Source organism: Ictidomys tridecemlineatus, chromosome 2, assembly GCF_052094955.1.
Source record: "Ictidomys tridecemlineatus isolate mIctTri1 chromosome 2, mIctTri1.hap1, whole genome shotgun sequence".
In the NCBI taxonomy this organism is placed as follows: Eukaryota; Metazoa; Chordata; class Mammalia; order Rodentia; family Sciuridae; genus Ictidomys; species Ictidomys tridecemlineatus.
The window spans coordinates 24,275,404-24,293,725 of NC_135478.1; the positions used below are offsets into that span (position 1 = coordinate 24,275,404).

The following is an 18,322-nucleotide window of genomic DNA, read 5'->3' on the forward strand; positions in this document are numbered from 1 at the left end:
GCCTCAGCCTCTTGAGTTGCTGGGATTACAGGCGTATGCCACTGTGCCCAGCTCTACATCTTGCTATTTTTTTGACAGCACTGAAACAAGTTCAGGTCCACCATCATGAACAAGCTTCCCTCTGGCAGCCCCCCTCCTCAGTTCCCCCTTTTCCCCTTCACAGAAAGCTGATAAGACCAATTACCCACACTGCCACCTCCTCCCTCTCATCTCTCACCCATTCCCCATTAGCATTTGATTTATTAGAACTTATAATGCTAGACACTGGGTTGGGCCCTGGTGAATACCCAGTGGACACACACCCAAGGCTCCTGAGCTTGTTTCTTATGTTTACTATCAACTTAGCACCTGCCTCTTACCAAGAACACCACAACTCTGAAGTCCAGTGGACAATCTTCCAGGTAGAAATAGAAAAATGTGCACGTGATTATGAGCCCAAGGAAAGGGAGGAACCACCAGAGGGAAGGGAAGCTGAAAAGAAAGCCCAAAGTAAAGAGGGAAGATAGACAAAGGCCACAAAAAAAAAAAGGAACTGAAAAACAAATAGAAAGCAAAATAAATCTTAAAATGAGATGGAAGAATTATATGGATTGACTAACTTTTCCCATTCAAACATTGAGAATGTCAGGGTGTTTAAAAAAAAAAAAAAACACCTCAGCTGTCTACTGTTCACCAGAAACAAAGTCATAAAGGGTGACAATGGAAGAGTGGGCAAGGAAACCCCAGGTAAATGCCTATGAGAAGACACCAAGGAGAGCAAAAGAAAGTAACATGGAATTTAGCCAGCAGTGTTCCATAAAGGAGTCAGAGGAACAATACAAATGACAAGACTCAATTTGAGAAGAATATCCAGTGTCTAAATGCACCAACCAATATAGCAGCTAAAAGCATAAAGAAAAACAACTGAGAATACAAGGAGACATTGACTTAGAATGTGGGGAGAGGAGAGACTGCCAACACTTCCAGAACTGCAGAGATCTGTCCTAGAGCAGGGCCCTCTCCTGTGGCCATGCCTTCCTGAGATTGCCTGGGCAGCTTAGCTATGATAGTGGCAAGTCCTGCCACCTGACACGGGCTCATTCTGCCCAGGGGGGTCAGCCTGGGGATGCCTCCCCAGGGGACTCACTGAGGCCAGGCTGATCCTGCTGTCTCCCTCAAGTCTCTGAGCTGCCCATAGCTCTTCTGGTAGCACAGAATACTCTGTCATCACTCACTGCCCCAAGCAATGCTGGCTTATTTTCCCTCCAGACTCAGCCTAAGTGCCCCTCCTAGGGGACATGCAGGCCCCTTGATCCTCAGGCACTAGCCTCCATGCACAGTCACACCCACAGGACGGGACCCTAGGCAGAGACCCTGCTGTCTTGTGCCTTTTGTATCCCCAACTTCTTGCTCAGATCCTGGATAGAGTGCAGGTCCTGCCGGCTGAAGGAATGAGCAACGGGGTCCCCTGGAAGTAGCCCTAGGCCCAGCAACCCTGATGACAGCAAGGCTCTGTGGCTCCTTTGATACTAGGAGACCCAAGGCTAGACAAGAGCAGATCCCGTACTCGATGATGGGAGAGGCACTCTCTGGCAACCCTGGACTGCCATGGTCAACTCTCCCTCTTGATCCCTGTGGACCTCCCCCGGTAACCACAGGCCCCCACATCCTGTTTGGGGCCATCAGCTTCCAAGAGCACCTCCCCAATTTATCTCACAATCATCTCACCACAGGGGCTGGAGTTATTCAGGCGAAGTTTCCGTGTGATTGTGTCTCCTCCAGAGACCTGGGTCCCAAACCTGGAGGCAAGAGATAGGACTGAACAAGCCACAGCCGGCATACACCTGGCAGGCAGGAATACTGCAGAGAGAAGTGCGAGATAAGGACCAGGAGATCCACAGTGGTCTGTCCTCACCTTGGTGACACTGAGACCCAGGGCTGGAGGCCTTCCCTGTGCACTGGTTGAGGGCCTGTAACCTGGGGCACCTCACTGCTCTGAAAATCCATTCCCTGTCCCCTGAATTATGCTGATCCCAGCTCATCTGTTTGAGCAGCCCCAGGTCTGGTACTGACCTTGAGTTACACGGACTACTCACTACTTCTGCCCCTCAACCCAAAGCCCCTCAGAGACCCAAAAGTGGTGGCCACGTCTCCTAAGGCCTCTTTTCCCCCAGGAATAACCTAACCTGGGACCCCTTGTAGGTGGCACCAGGTAGCTTTAGGCCATATGGAGAACACTGAGGTAGATGGGAAGCCCAAGCTGGAGGTTGGAGAGTTTGGGGAACCACCAGGGAGCAGAGGATCAGGGCAAGGGTAGGGCACCTGATGATGGGCTCCTTCTGTGACTTGTCAGCCATGTAAGAGGTGGTCCGCTGGGAGCTGATGGGGCAGCCCACCACTGCCATGTGCACTGGGATGACTGCTGGTGGCAGGTCTCCCACCTGCAAATACACCCTTTGTCACCCCTGTTACCAGCTGCCCCTGCATTCCCTCCAACCACCTCAAGCACCCCACAGCTTGGTCCTGGCTTGGCCCAGCCTCATTTCCCACTGACTCCTTCCCCAGACAGCCCCAGCCTGGGCTCTGCCAGCCTCTATCTGCACAAATCTCTGTTAACTTTTAAAGGGGAAAAAAACATTATTCTTCTCTGTTACTTAAAAGTAATAAATGCTCATTTCTGGGGAAAAAACAGTGTACTAATCACCCATAATTCTCCCCCTGCTGGACTCACTGCCACCATCTTAGCATGTATCCATCCACCCTTCCTTTGTGTCCATTAAGACAGATACAGGTGGGCAGCATGCCAGACAGGTTGTTCTTTAATAACCTTCTTTTCTCTTAATGATATAATTTTACTAAAACAGATTCATGATATCATAGGCTAGGCTTTGCAGAATTCCACTGTAGGGAAGCAGCCCAATGGCTTATCCAGTCTTTTATAGATGGACACAAATCCATATTTGTTTCCTCCCTGCCATTACAAATAATGCTGAAAAGAAAAGCAGCTTATTGTGAAGTCATTTGTACATAATCTACAGATGTGTTCTTGGAGACCCTTTAAATTTGGACATGGCACAGCCCCAAGTGCTCCCAAAGGCCGGAGGCATTCCCTACCTCTGGACCCACCAGGCTAAGACGTTCCCTTTCCCCATACCTCACCAATAGCTTTCAAACCTTGCTAATCTGACACAAACCAGTATTTTGTGGTTATTGTACTTTACATTTATTTAACTACTAGTGATGACTTTTTTTTATATAAGTATTAGCTATTTGGACTTGTCTTTCTTTGAATCACCTATTCAAACCCTTTGCTACTTGCAATACTTTATTTTCCCCTTACTGTTATTTAGTAACTATGTATTAACATAAGCGACCATTTGTCATACATGATACAAGCAACTTAAAGCAAATATCTACTATAATTAGCCTGTTTAACTTACTAAAGAGTTCACAAAAATCTATGCAACATCAGAATGGTGTATAGGATAATGTATGTGTGTTTTACCCTGCCATGGTAAACCAGGGGGCTCCTTGCAGGCCTTATCTCCTGGCTGGTCATTGATTTCATCATTGTATCTCCCCTAGTATTAAGGACTGCACAGGAACCTGTACACAGTAGGAGCTCCATGTGTGCTGAGTGAAGGAGCAAATGAATGACCCATGGGGTAATAATGGAATGCACAGAAAGCTAGGCAAGGGAGGCTGTTATTCCCTCTATTTCTTACTCCCTTCTCTAGGTCTCGGGTCATGGCATAGCCTGCTAATTTCTGTCCTTACTGTGGTCCCAGCTCTGCACCTCAAGGGGAAAAGTGCAGAAGGTTCTACTGCTCATGAGGACCCCTCCTGCCTAGAACATCCCAGCCTCCATCCCAGAAGTTGTGGCAGGTATCCCAGGATCAGTAGGATCACCTTGTAACTTGGTGAACTTTGAGAGGCTGAGGACTGGGTGTTGGAGAAAGGGAAGTCAGAGGGGTGTGCCCGCCTGTGTGTCCTTACCTTGCAAATAAGGCTGTCCCAGTACTCGCCCCACATGTTGGCACAGCCTGTGATGTCAATGCTCAGCTGCTGGAAAGCCTCCAACACACCCTTGGAAGTGTGGGGGAAGAATGCAACTCCTCTCCCATAAGATAACATGCTTTCCATAAAATCTGGGGGAGAATCAGGAATGAGGGCTCAGGAGCCTGGGGTTGAGAGTGAGGTCCAAACCCTCAGGAGTTACCAATGCACTCCCCCTGACCAGCCACCCCACAGCCTCTCTGTGGTCAGGAGGCTAGCTCAGGTACCAGTAGCTTGGGGTCCTGCCTGGCTAACTCTCTTCTCTCCCGAGAGTCCAGAGCTCATCAACAGCCCTCCTTTATGAGCCACTATGCAGCCCAAATCAAGTTCAAGTCCTGTGCATGAGGTTATGCCCTACCAAGGAAATGACCTCATTCAAGAGTAGGAGATTGTCATGTGAAAAGCCATGGCCATCTTGAGGACCTAGCTAGGAAAGATACTGAGGAGGAGGTCGCTAGTCCTGGTTTTCTTCTCTGGCAGCTGCTGGCCTACATCCTCAGAAGGCCAGGTGAAACTCCACTCTGGCCAGGCATCAGCCCGCAGCCCGTAGCCCGTAGCCCTCACCCCCCACCCTGGTGGCTCTTACCCAGCTGCTCTTTTTTGGTCAAGTGCTCTCGGATCCGCGCCGACTTTAGCAGGGCAGGAGGCAAGTCGGGGCTTTATAAATGGAGGCAACAAAAACGCAAAAAACAAAAAACTTGGCATCAAAACAGCTAAGCCTTTCCCAGGACCTGAGCCATGCCCCCATGGAAAACAGTATTGCATCCAGCAGAGGAAGGTGGCACTGCCTGCTTTTCCCAGGGAAAAGCTGGTCAGGTCTCTTCTTCACCTCTCTCTGGTCTTTGCCCCCACTACACCTCTATCATCCAAAGTATCCCCAGCTGCAGGCCACTCCCCAAGTCATACAGATCATCCCCTAAGAAATCCAGGAGGGCTCTAGGGCAGGGATCCCTTGTCCCAGGCTGTGCCCTAGTTACCTAGGATGCAAACCCATCCCAATGTTCCCCCTCTTGCCCAAACTTCTGCAACAGACCCATTTCCAGTGCACCCTGTCGACCTCTGTCCAGTGCTGGATGCACACTAACCCTTTGGAGCAGAGAGCTGATGGATTATCCACTGCTTATGACTCTCCCTCCTGCACATGGCAGTGGTTTTAAGAGATGAGGCAGTGAGGTCTCACATAGGTGTGTGCTGGCAAACTGCCTCCAAAAAAGATGTCCTAAAATGTAGTTTTGGCCAATATCTGTGGTGCAGTGCTCCATGTCTTGCTTCTACCCTTGACCAGTGTCTCTGCTGACCTTTTGTCTTCCCTCCTGGACATCCTCCCCAGCTTACTTCTCCACATCAGCCCAGCCACACCATCCAATGTCCCCAGAAACTCCCCATTCTTGAGTCATCACTCCCACATCTTTGCCTGGTTCTTTCTATCCATAGAAAATTCTCCCTCATTCAGTGGCCTCTCCTGCCTCATCTCAAAAGCCTGCCATGTCAGCAGGCCAGGCTGAGGAGGAGGAGGCACATCCCAGCCTTTCCCACAGGCCCAGTCAATATTGAAGAAGTGAGTAGCAAAAAGCCATCTCCTGTTTCCCTATATCTCCCTGCAAAGTCACAGATGCCCCCTTCTACACCAGTCACCCTCTTGCCACCTAAGCCACAAAGGGGGTAAACTCCACCTACGCACACCCACCCTGGGGACAGCCTCCAAAGGAAACAAGACTTACAGGCTGATGCTTTTGCTCAGGCTGTTTGGGGGGCTCCCAAAGTAGTCAAAATTGAGAGTGAAAGAGGTCTGCATTGGGGAGCAATTGGTCAGAATGATCTGGCCATTCACACGGGTCCTCAGTGGCACCATTGATCCAAAGTCTAGGTGGAGCTCCTCCAGGTGGCCCGGCCACTGCTTTGTCCTGAAAACATTGCCCCATGTCCATGGGCACTATGTTATCTGCGGTCTTTGGAGCTACTCAGGGAACCACCCTAGGTAGGGGTGCAGGAGCTGCCCAGAAACCTGGCTTCATCTTCGACCCCCTCCTCATGGAGCTGGAACCCCCAGACCCCGCCTTCCTGTCTGCCCACCATGCTAACAGAGGCCTGGAACTCTGTTAGGCAGTCCCTGGCTAGGGGCAGACTGGCATGTCTCTAGGTTGCTGGGCCTCATATGGGAAAGCCCAAGGAGCCTGTAGCCCTGGACACACAGAGGACAGGGGTGGGGTAAAGGGTCTGCTCCTGCAGAAGCAAGTGGTCAGGGCCCATCACAACTCTATGGCCTCTTCCCAGTGGTAGGAATCAGGTGGGAGTGGACTCTCAGTACATTGCCAGTTCTTTGTAAAGCTGCTCTCACCCTGGGCTCACCTGATATCAGAACCCTCCACGGAGACCGTGATGGTCACTTCCAGTCCCTGGGGCTTCCCAGAGATACCTAAGACCAGTGGCTTTTTCATTCCTGACACATAACAAGGAAGAGCCAGATCTGTCAATTCTTCCTACAAGAAAACCCATCCAGGGCTCAGTCAGACCCAGGGCTTCAGAGGTGGGTCCAGATGGTCTTCCACAGCAGAGGTGGTTTCTGTGAGTGGCCCAACATGAAGGCCTTGACCTTTGTCTGGACTCATCTCTAAGAAAGGGCTCTTGAGTGCTTTTAGTAAGCCCAGCCGGTAGGCCCACATCCTGTCCCCAGAGGCCTGGCCCCATCCCCAAGGTTCATGCTGAGTCTTCCTGAAACATCTGTGCATGTCCATATAAAGGAAAACCTTTCAGAGTGACTTTTGGAGAGCTGCACATTCTTTATGATGCTGCTACTATAATAGACTTCCTGAGTGGGATCTGCACCATGCTAAGCCTGGGTCTGTCTCATCCTGAAGCTCAGGATCAGCTGTGTAGGAAAGCTCACTGTCCCATGTTTACCAGCGAAAAACTGAGACCTGATTCTGCAAGTCTTTGCAAGGAAGAAATTATTTCCCCAACAAGAACCGTGCAGCAATATCCAACAATGCTCAAGCACCAATGTTCACCCAGATGGTCTCCCTCTGGGCCCCTCCAGAGAAAAGCTGTGCCTCCCCCGGGCTGACCCTGGCTACCAGTCACCTCCTTCAGCAGCATCTGGCACAGTGTCTGCCTTGAACAGCACCTCTGCCTTAGGTCTCTGGGCCAACTGGAAAGCTGGACCGCCCCCCACCCCCCAGCCACAAAGAATGGTCTGGAGAAAGCTAAAGCTGGTGCCAAAAGGGCCAGAGGGTCTCAGAGAACATCCAGGCTCTCTGACCTTGTGTTCTTAGAAAGTTGGCCCAGCTTGAATGGGGATCCTACACCCAAATGCAAAAAATCCCTTCCCTACCCACAAGGACCAGGAGCCAGGGGCAGGACCTCCCTGAGGCACAAGCACAACCTGTTGACAGGTGTCTTAGTCACTCAGGTTCTCATATCACTGTACTCACCGTGGTATGCACGGTCAACTCCAAGTTGAGCAGGCGCTCCTCACTGGGGCCCAGCAGGCCACGTTTGGGAGAGACTGTTGCTGTGCAGAAGGCTGCTTGGTGCCCTAAGAGCTGGTGGACACACGGGTGGCCCTGTTGTGTGAGGCTCCCAGAGGAACCCGAGTCCAGACAGCATGATCACTGCTGGCTGAGACTCAGACCAACAGTAGGTCCCAAGGTTCCTTCTGTCCTCCCCAACCCTGGAGGGACTTCACCATCTGTCAGTGGGTTGCACAGACTAAATGAGCTACCCTGAGAGGCCCAGAGAGTTGGGGAGCAGAAGGCAATCGCCTTTGATATACAAGGATGTGGCTCCATCTTCCACAGATCTCAGAGCCATGGGGCAGAACCACAGTTGGGCTCCTGACAGCTGTGTGGGCCAGCCACACACTCTGCTAACTGGAAGGCTCTGTGTTCACCAGAAACTCCTTCTCAGGCAGGAATTGGAATTCCCTAAAGGCAGGACCAAAGCCAGACCAGATGGGCCGCTCCTCTGAGGAGCCAAGCTTTTCTGGGCTCTATGGAGTTATGGACAGGCTGTGGTAGGGAGAGAGGCTGAACAGATGCTATGGGAGGGATTTGGGGGGCCACATAGGTCTCTGTTGCTGAGGGCTGCAGACTGCTCCTGGATGGTACAGGCTCACTCACCTTGCCCCAGTGAAACCGCGTGAACAGGAGTGTGCCGTTGACGAGCGTGATGGTTGACTTTGTGGACACCCCCATGTAGAGGTTGCTGACCTCCACCTGGCTGCTCTTCAGGTATACGTGGGGCTCCTGTACCTCAGCATACACAGGAAGGTAGCTGGAACACCAGGAGACAGAAGAAATAAAACTGCCCCTATATACAGTTGACATGATGGTCTATGCAGAAAATTCTGAGGAGTCTATATTTTAAGAACTTCTAGAACTAAGTTCAGCAAAGTTATAGGGGATAAGATCAAAGCACAAAAATCAAATCATGCTTTTACATACATAATGAACACATGGAATTGAGTGAAAATACAATACTGTTTATAATTACTCCAAATTGAAATGCTGAGATGTAAGAAAAATTATATGGAGAATAATTTAGGTTTATTTTAATGTGGTTATTTTTCCAGAATGGTCACTTTGTCTCCCCACCCTACTCTGGCAAAACAAGAGAATTTTTCCAGTTTCCACCATGATAACCTAGTGCACCTCCAAGTTTCTACCTATAGCTAGTCTACATTCAGCTCCAGAATTTGCTGAAGCTACTTTTTTTAAGCATTCCTTCCATTGATGGCCCCAGTAGCTTCTGCTTCAGGTTAACTGATGTGTATTCTGTATTAGTCTCTCTCCCCAGATTTGGGGATTGCAATGTATCCTATGACCTCAATTCTCTGATGGATCTAAGAAGTCAATGATTTTCAGTTTGTTCAATTTTTTTCTTGTGGTGAGAGCAGGAGCTCAACAAACAGGTGTTCTGCCTGGATGGACATCTGAAGGTATTTTGCCAGCATGATTAACATTCAGAGTCAGTCCAGGGTAAGCAAAGATGATTATCCTAGATAATCTGGCTGGGCCTGAGTTAATCAGTTGAAATGAAATTACCCAAAGAAAGACATTCCTTGTGTGCTAAGCAGCCTCAGCTCCTGCTTCCTGCAGGCCAGCCCTATGGATTCTGGAATTGCCTGGCCAATCAGTCACATAAGCCAAACCCTTGCAATAAATTTCTAGTGGAACCCTGACTGATACAACTGCATTATATAAAATGTAGGTAAATATAAAGGGCAAAATAAATGTTATTTTATTGAAATTCTTTCCTTCTGATTTAAAAGACAATTATATAAGCCAGAAACTGTAAAACTGTGTTGGTGGAACTTTAGTATATGAAAATGAAGTTTGTATGAAAATAATTTTACAAAGGAAGGAAAGAGTTAAACAGTACAATTAACCAAACAACCCAACAGACATACACAGTACTTTGTCCGACAGCAGCAGAATACATATGATTCTTTTTTTGGCAGGGGAGGTAACTAGGGATTTCAGAGGCACTTGATCACTAAGCCACATACTGAGCCCTATTTTGTAATTCATTTCAAGACAGGGTCTCACTGAGTTGCTTGGCACCTAACTTTTTGCTGAAGCTGGCTTTGATCTCGAGATCCTCTGGCCTCAGCCTCCCAAGTCACTAGGATTACAGGTGTGTGCTACCACGCCTGGCCAGAATACATATGTTCTTTAGGGCATATAAAACATTTCCAGAATGAAAGACAAGATAGCTCATAAAACGAGCTTCAGTGAGCTTTAAAGGACTGTAATGATATAAAGTATATTCTCCAATAACAACAATTCAGTTAGACATCAACAACAAAAAGAAATTAGAGAAACAAATATATCTGTAAATTAACACACTTATAAATAAAGTAAAAAATTTAGGGTCAAGTAGAAAAAAATCACAAGAGAAATTAGAAAATATTTTTATGTCAATGAAATTGAAAACACAACATCTCAAAGCTTATAGGATGCAGCTAAAGCAATGCTCAAAGGTAAATTTATATTTATGAATGCCAATATTAAAAAAAAACAAAAGCCTCAGCTCCCACCTAAGAAACTAGAGAAAGAGCAAATAAAATCCAAAGAAGAAATAATAGAATAAATTATCTCTATGCAAATAACATGTCCTTCTCTTTAGAACAATATTAGAGCGAATAAATGAGATCAGCCTGGTTGCAGGATACATGACCAACATGCAAGAACATTTGTGTTTCTATGCAGGAGTGATGAACAACCAGAAATCAAAGTTAAGAAAATAGTTCTACTTCCAAAAGCATCAAAAAGCATAAAATATTTATAAATAATTTCATAAAAGAAATATAATAATTGAAAACAATGAAATATCATAGAACTAAATGAAAAAGAACATAAGTGGAAAGACATTTAATACTCATGGAGAACACTGCCAAGATGATGACACTCCCCAAATCGACCTACAGATGCTACTCACTCCCTTACGGAAACCACAGCTGGCTTTTCACAGAAATTAGTCAACTGATTTATATGGAGATGTCATAAAATCATATGAAAATTCAAAGAATCCAGAATGGCTAAAACAATCCTGAAAAAGAAAAAAGTTGGAGAATTCATATTTCCCAGTTTTCAGATTTACTACAAGGCCACAGTGATCCACACTGTGGCACCTGGCACGAGGACAGACATGTGGTTCAGTGAAACAGAATGGAGAATCCAGAAATAAAACCCTCACACGTCCATCAGTTGATTTTTTTGGGGTGTGTCAAAACAATTCAGTGGGTAAAGAATAGTGTTTTTAAGAAATGGTACTGGGATAATGGGTTAACTTCATGGAAAGGAATAAAATTGGGCCCATTTTTTGCACTGTATGCAAAAATATAGTGCAAAATTGACACAGATGACCTATGAGTATATGAACAGATGCTCAGCACAGTTCACTGGCCAAAGGGAAATGCAAATTAAATCCTCAGGGAAATACACCTCTCATGCTAGGATGACTGCCACCAGAAAGAGAATCTCAAGTGATTAAGGATGTGGAGGACCAGAGAGCAGCACGGAGAATGGAGAACGGTCAGGACGGGCAGCTATGATATCCAGCACAGGGACCATCTGCGAAAGCTCACAAAGACGGGTAAAGAGATTGGGGGTGTGGGCACGTGCTTAGCAGAAGGGAAGCCCCGAGTTCAATACCCAGCACCAGCACTGAAAGAAAGGGGTAAATGTAACGCCATTCCATGGAAAAAAGGAGGATAAGGAGCAGAAAAGGAGAACAAGATGTGATCAGATTAACTGATACAACAGAAGAGAACAATACTGCTTCCTAAAACCCCTAGAATGAAGGTCCTGTGCAGGTGAAGAGAAGTGCTGACACTGTCAATGACAAGAGTCAAAGGGCAGGAGTGGGCCATGGGGAAAGAACTGGGAACACACAAGGAGGGTTGGGAGCTTGATCAGCTTGGTCTCCTTGGGCCTGGAGCTCAGGCCACATATGGAAGACTGGGCTGTAGTACTTGCCACTCCTGGAGAACATGGGTGTGCGCTGGAGAGAGTCCCCAATACCCCTGGATCTCTCAGCTGTCCTGGAGGAAAAACAATCAAATTGTTCCCAGCCCTTCATTGCTATTTATGAAGGAAGCGATGGATAGGTTTGTGTAGCTGCCCAACATGGGCTTCCTCTGCGGTCTTGGCTGCTTCCTCCAAAGGCCTCTTCCTCTCAGGGGATTGGGGTTATGGTGTGCTCTGGGGCAACACGCTCACCTACTCTCCACTCCTTGGAAGAGGGGCGCTTGCCATTCCTACACCCACTTACTGAGAGGAAACTGATGTCACCAGTTCTGTGTGCAAATCAACTAGATCCTCCATTCAGAAAAAGTAGTGGACAGCCAACGATTGCCAGATGTAGAAGAAAACTAAAACACGAAGGGAGAAGGTCTCCAGACAAACACCCAAGAAAAGGGAAATCAGATTCCTTGGGGGGATGTGAGAGGCTTTGTATGTGCAAGACGCTAACACATATCTATCAAAAAGAACCACCCCAGAGCCAGGCTCCATGGCCCATGCTGGTAATCAATCCTAGCAGGTCTGGATGCTGAGGCAGGAAGATTGTGAGTTCAAAGCTAGCCTCGGCAAATCAGCCAGGCCCTAAGCTACTTGGTGAGACCCTGTCTCTAAATAAAATGTGGCTCAGTGGTTAAGTGCCCCCGAGTTCAATCCCTAGTACCAAAAACAAAAACAAAAACAAAACAAAACAAAAAAACACCAACCCCCAAAACCTAAAATTTAAAAGTATGATTCCCAAAGATTAACATTAAATAGAGTCATGAGGTGGGAGGGAAAGGGAGAGAAAAGGGAAATTTCATGGAAATGGAAGGAGACCCTCATTGTTATACAAAATTACATATAAGAGGTTGTGAGGGGAATGGGAAAATAAACAAAGAGAGAAATGAATTACAGTAGATGGGGTAGAGAGAGAAGATGGGAGGGGAGGGGAGGGGGGATAGTAGAGGATAGGAAAGGTAGCAGAATACAACAGTTACTATTATGGCATTATGTAAAAATGTGGATGTGTAACCAATGTGATTCTGCAATCTTTGTAATGTTTTGAATAACCAATAAATAAATAAAAGTATAAATACAAAAAAAAAGTATGATTTCCAAAGAAAGGCATATCACCAAAGGCAGAAAGAGTGAGTCACAAGGCCAAGGGCACCTTCCCTGAGTGAGGAGCAATACCATTGAAAAAATGGAAATATAAGAAATCCAGTTAAAATCATGCTGCAAGTTTCCAGCAGGTGTTGAGCGGGTTGTGGGAGCTCAGCAAGCTTTCCCACTCTCTCTTCTTCTGGAGACAGATGCCCACCTCTCACCCCTATTCCTAACCCCCCCCCCACCTGGGGAAGGGGAGGAACACGACCTAGAGAGGACCCATCAGGGCCCATCTCTGGAGAAAGCAGGTTCCCTTTTCACAGAGGGAGCCCAGGCTCTAAGGACCGCCTCCCCAAGCAGAGTGGCTAAGGGCCCTCACCAACAGAGGAGGGAAAGGCCCAGAGAGAGAAGCAGAGTTGAGGGTTGGGACTGGGATAGAGGTTGCAAGGGGGAAGAAGGGTAGAGGATGGGAGAAAGCAGAAGAGCCAACAAAGGGAAGAGTTTTGGCCCTTGGGATGGCAAGGCAGGGATGCTTTTTCTTCCTTGCCTGCGGCTCTATCACCTGCAATCTGTAAACATTCTGGTTAATACAAGGTCCTTTCAGAAGAAAGAACAGAGACAGGAAAGGAAAGAAAATAAGACTTCATGGAAGCCATGTTCCCAGAGGTGAACGCAAACTTAGCCTTCATGTTGAAGGCCCACAGAGTACCCTGCAGGACCAGTGGGAAAGACTCACACTCAGACCCGCACTGGTCATCACAGTAAAGGACTTCCAACAAAACACTGGTGGCATCACCCCCGTCAGATGGTCAAATTATTAAAGCCAGATAATATCTGTCATCGTGAGAATATGGGGCCAGGCAGGAGGAAGTATAAAATGGTGCAGTGTTTTTGGAGGATAATTCCAGAATATCCATACAGGTTTTAAATGAGCATTTCAATTGTTTTATAATGAATACACATGCAAAAATGAATATAAAATATATGCACAGCTTAAATATATAAAAAATAATAGTAAAAAGAAGACAGGTATACCCCCATCCAGATTCAGACACAAAATATTACCACTAGCCTTAAGGAAATATTTTACTTCAAAGTAATTTTGGAAGGGGTTGGGAGGAGTGGATGGGGTATGTAGATGGAATGTTATTTGCAGTGAGCTGATAACTTTTGAAGGTAGGTGATAGTTCATGGGCACTTATTATACTATTCTATTTTTATATAGGTGAGAAACTTTCCACTGAGAGAGAGAGAGAGAGAGAGAGAGAGAGAGAGAGAGAGAGAGAGAGAGAGAGAGAGAGAGAGAGAGAGAGAGAGAGATATGGGAGGGAAAAGGGAAGAGGAACCAGGAGCATGCTGCATGCTTGTAATCCTCGATGCTCGGGAGGCTGAAGTAGGATTGTAAGTTCAAAGCCAGAATGAGCAATTTAGCAAGACTCTAAGCAACTTAGTGAGACCCTGTCTCTAAATAAAATATAAAAAGGGTTGGGGATGTGGCTCAGTGGTTAAGTGCCCCCAGGTTCAATCCCCAGTACAAAAATAAAAAAAAAGAAAGAAAAAAAAGGGAAGAGGAAGAAGAAGACGACTACTACTACCTTTGAAATCTCCAGGGTGTCCCTCCCAGAATACAAAAATATTTGCTCATTGAAATATGTCACTCTTTTTGTGCTCATTCTCCTGTTGATGAACATTAGGGTTTCTAGTTTTTCACTATTATGTCACATCTCACCAGGAAACAGTAAAATGGTTTTGAAGGTGGTTGTACTAATGTACATTCCTTTAGCACACACATCCTAAAGACATACCCCAAAATATTATCAGTGAACTATTTCTAGGTAATGGATTATGGATCATCTTAATATTCTTCTGGGTAATTTTCAAATGTTATAGGACAAACATGTATAAGTCAATTTAAATTCAGAAATGTCTCTAGATAAATACATCATTGCACATAGTATAAATAAATATACTATAAATGTGCACATACTGTTGTCATCTTCCCATCTCCCATAGCCCCGTACCTCCAGGTCCCTTTTTCCACTTCCAGCTCTAGTACAGTCTGCAGACGCTGACAGTGCAAGGCCTCCAAGGTGACAGTCACCTGGCACTCCCCCAGAGGGTAAAGGTAACCACTTGAAGGCTCAATGTCCAAGGGAGATGCCTGGTGCCAATCCAGAAGGATGAGGAGTGAAGACATGGAGAATTGCAGAGGCCCTGGGGGCTGACCATGCCCAACCAGGTGCACCTCCAAGGGCCCCTGGCTCTCTCAGAGCCATCTGGGACCCAGAAAGAGGCAAGCATGTGGGGGACTATGGCTGGGCAAGAGTCTCAGGATTGAGGATAAAAAGTGAGTTTCCAAGCACAGGAATGCACAAGCCAGGTGCCCACACCCTGGCCCAGATTTGAGAGGCAGAAGGCAGAGGGAGGCCCCAGGATGTGGGGAGACCAGAGCAGGCAGATGGAGATTCCAGCTGGGGAGCAGGAGGAGAGCCTGTGAGCCCTATGGGGAACCCTAGGTCAGGACTCTGACGGCTTCAGTTGAGGAGAGCCATCAGGCCACCCAGATTGCAGAAGGGGCCACAATTTCTCCTTTACACCCAGGTGGTCTTTTCTCCACCCTCTCATCCCTTGGAGGATGGGACTCCTTCACCTGGAAGGTGTGTCCCTCCCCTTATATCAGGTATGTTGACCTCGGCTAACGGGGAGAGGGAAAGGGAAGGGGCTCTTTCCATTTAGTTCTTCCCATCTGATGAGAAATGGAACATTCTTCTGACTGAGTAACCCTAGGACCCGGGGTGGGTCACATGGAATAGTGGGGTGTCACTAGACATGGAAAGGTTATATCAGAAGGGACCTTATCTTTCTCTTGGGTCTTTCCTATGAGAACCTCACAGTGAGTGCAAGGGTCATGCCTGCCTGGAGGTGCTAAGTGGCCTGATTTGCCCTCTCCCTCCCCCACCCCACCCAGGCCACCATGCCCAACCAAAGGGTCAGCCTGGTGCTGTGGCTTCCTGCTTCTGAGCCTCAACCTCTCTGGCCTTTAGCAGGGGCTGCACAGGACTTGCTCTCATAGGAAAAGAAGGCTTTGTGCTTGTCAGCATTCAGGCATTGAAGTTTGGGGTCCAAGCTCTGCTACAGAAAGGGCTAAAAAAAATGCAAATAAAAACAAACAAAAACCCCCCAAAAACTAGATTTTTAAGTCTTCATATTTGGGCCACATGCCTGTGCCCAGGCGCCACCTGCTGGCAGTACCCACTGCAGGCACAGGCCCCAGAAGGATCCTAGCCCTGGAGGAGCCCAGCAGAACATGACTTCTGCCCAAAGCAGCTGCCCATGTGCTTCCAAACTTGGACTGCTCAGCAGAGGGAGAAGCCCAGGTCCTATTTTGCATCTGATGGTAGAAAAGGGAACCAGAACCACCTGTTGAATTGGGTGGGGGAACACATTCTGGGGAGAGGAGCTGCCTCATGGTGGGGAGAGTTAGAGACACGGCCAGGTGACAATTGCCAAGGGTGCCTTCTCTCGCAGCCCCGGGGCTCTGATTGGAAAACACAGTTCAAGTTTCCCAGTTCAGACCTGAGCCAAGGTGAACTGGCTCCTGGGAGAGGGGGCATCCTAGGAGCCAGCAGCCCCTGACTTACATCTTCATGCCTTTCTTCTAGGCAGACAGGACTCTCTCTCATGTGCCACATGGCTGAGAGCTGGCTGATGTTCCGGATCTGGATGGACTTCGAGACTTTCTGCCCCAGGCGGAGCAGTCCAAACCGAAGGGCCGAGACGCTGATGACCAGTGCAGGCCCCTGAGACATCCGGAGGGATCTGTTACTGAGCAGCCAGGGAATGGGCTCTGTGTCCTACCCCTGCCACCTCTCTGGGCCCACCCTGCTACCCAACCCCCGTATGCAGCACCTTAAAGGCAGCCTCGATGTGTAACACCACTGGCGAGGGTGAGTCTCTGATCTCGCACAGCAGGTCCTGGCTTGCTGGGCCAGGGACACCCCCGGTAAAGTTCAACTCAAAATCCCCAACCTCGTTGGGCTCTGGGAAAGAGGGGAAAGTGAGGTGGAGAAGTTTCCTTCTGTGGCTGGGCCCAGACATCTGGCCTGTACTCATTTCTTGCCATGCTGGAGCTGATCACAAGACACCAAGGGCCTTGTGCAGGCCCCTTGAACCCTAAAACCTCCTCCTGCAGCCACCCCAGGGAGGTCACTCCCCCTGCAGTCCCCAAGGTACCTATGACCCCTGTGCAGGGTTCTACTTCAATGATGTGGCAATGGCTGATCTTCCCCCACGTGTACCTGATGGGTGACTTGCTGTTGTTCCACATCTGAAAGACACACCCCAATCTAGGCTGCCCCAGGACTGCCCTTTCATGTCATGTCTGTACCTGCTGAAGGACTGTGGGATTAAGGGTTCACAAAGGGTCCACTTGACCCCCACTCCCAAATAACTCCTGGCCACCCGAAGCCACAGCCTTCCCAACACAGCACCCTCACTCCATGCTGCAGGGATGAGGGTGCCTGCCATATCCTGCCAGTGACCTGGGAACCTGGGAGTGAGTTCGGCAGCCCTGACTTCAGAGGACTCTGGAACATTGATAAAATAAAACAGACTTACCTGGCTCTAGGCATCTATGTGAATCCCCGTTGGATTCAGGGGCCCTCAGGCTCTGTGCAGTGGCTGCTCCAGCTCTGTCCTTCCTGTACCCTCACCCAAGTGCCACACTGCTTCAGTCAGCCCACACAGGGGACAGATGATGACCTACCTTAAAATCCTTCTTCACATTTATGCCAATGTAGTTCTCCCCTGGGATGATGAGGGCGTAGGGTTCTAAGAGAACTTGGAAGGGTTCCGCTGAGCCTTTCACCTCAATTTCCATGACAATCACGTCATCCACAGAGTATGTGTAGTCCTCCAGATTATTCACCTCTGAACTGAACATAAACCCACCATGAGCTAGGAGCTGACGCAGCCCGGGAGCACATCACGGCACGTCCCTGCCTCTGTCCCACGTGGTTGGCCTTATGAAAAGAAGATTCCACCCTACCCACAGCTCCCAACCTGAGACAAGCAGGAGCATCAGTCAGTGCCCTGGAAGACTATGAATGCCTGCGCTGTGAAAGCAGGCCTCAAACAGGGACACTGCCCTGCTGCCTCCAGGGACCAGACTGCAGTCCTAGCCTGGGATCTCTGCACTAGGCTGACTGGAAACCCACCCCTAGCAGTGCATCCTTAGCACCTCCTAGATGCCCACTGTAAGCTGATTGCCAGGGCAATGCTAAAATGCTCATAGCCCTCAAAGCCTGTTGGGGTCAAGTTCTCACCCATCCTGTCTGGAACCTTCCTCAGAAGCATCCCCAGGGGGAGGCCAGGCCCAGCTGCCCACCCTCATCCATAGGCCCTACTCACTTCAAGGGCTCAGGAACTTCTTCCAGCACCATCTGCAGCACACTGTGGTAGTTCCTCAGCTACAAGGAAACACAGAACCCTGAAAATCCTGCAAGCTGCCTAGAGAAGACAGGTGCGGGCAGGAGCTTCTCCTCCCCATAGTTGTGCCAGAAACGCTTCCCTGCCACCTCTTGCCCACACTTGAGAAAGTGGGGTTGCTGCCAGGATAGGAGCTATCCCTGACTCAGGGAACAACAAAATCATCCCCAGACCCCCACCAGGCTGACATG

The 18,322-nt window shown here is 48.3% G+C and overlaps 1 protein-coding gene across 4 annotated transcripts in view; it reads right to left on the reverse strand.

The window, feature by feature from the left end:
• Dlec1 (DLEC1 cilia and flagella associated protein) overlaps window positions 1-18,322 on the reverse strand; it is a 49,503-nt gene that overhangs the window by 6,232 nt on the left and 24,949 nt on the right. For all 4 annotated transcript variants that reach the window (XM_040290015.2, XM_040290013.2, XM_013361243.4 and 1 more), the window contains exons 14-27: window positions 18,054-18,112; window positions 17,410-17,578; window positions 16,878-16,971; window positions 16,554-16,684; window positions 16,286-16,444; window positions 14,666-14,805; window positions 8,154-8,307; window positions 7,467-7,577; window positions 6,385-6,515; window positions 5,757-5,939; window positions 4,622-4,692; window positions 3,976-4,127; window positions 2,302-2,420; window positions 1,708-1,778 (exon numbers count right to left, since the gene is read on the reverse strand). In XM_040290015.2, coding sequence (XP_040145949.1) covers window positions 1,708-1,778; window positions 2,302-2,420; window positions 3,976-4,127; window positions 4,622-4,692; window positions 5,757-5,939; window positions 6,385-6,515; window positions 7,467-7,577; window positions 8,154-8,307; window positions 14,666-14,805; window positions 16,286-16,444; window positions 16,554-16,684; window positions 16,878-16,971; window positions 17,410-17,578; window positions 18,054-18,112 — 1,744 coding nt within the window. The remainder of the gene's footprint in view (window positions 1-1,707; window positions 1,779-2,301; window positions 2,421-3,975; window positions 4,128-4,621; window positions 4,693-5,756; window positions 5,940-6,384; window positions 6,516-7,466; window positions 7,578-8,153; window positions 8,308-14,665; window positions 14,806-16,285; window positions 16,445-16,553; window positions 16,685-16,877; window positions 16,972-17,409; window positions 17,579-18,053; window positions 18,113-18,322) is intronic.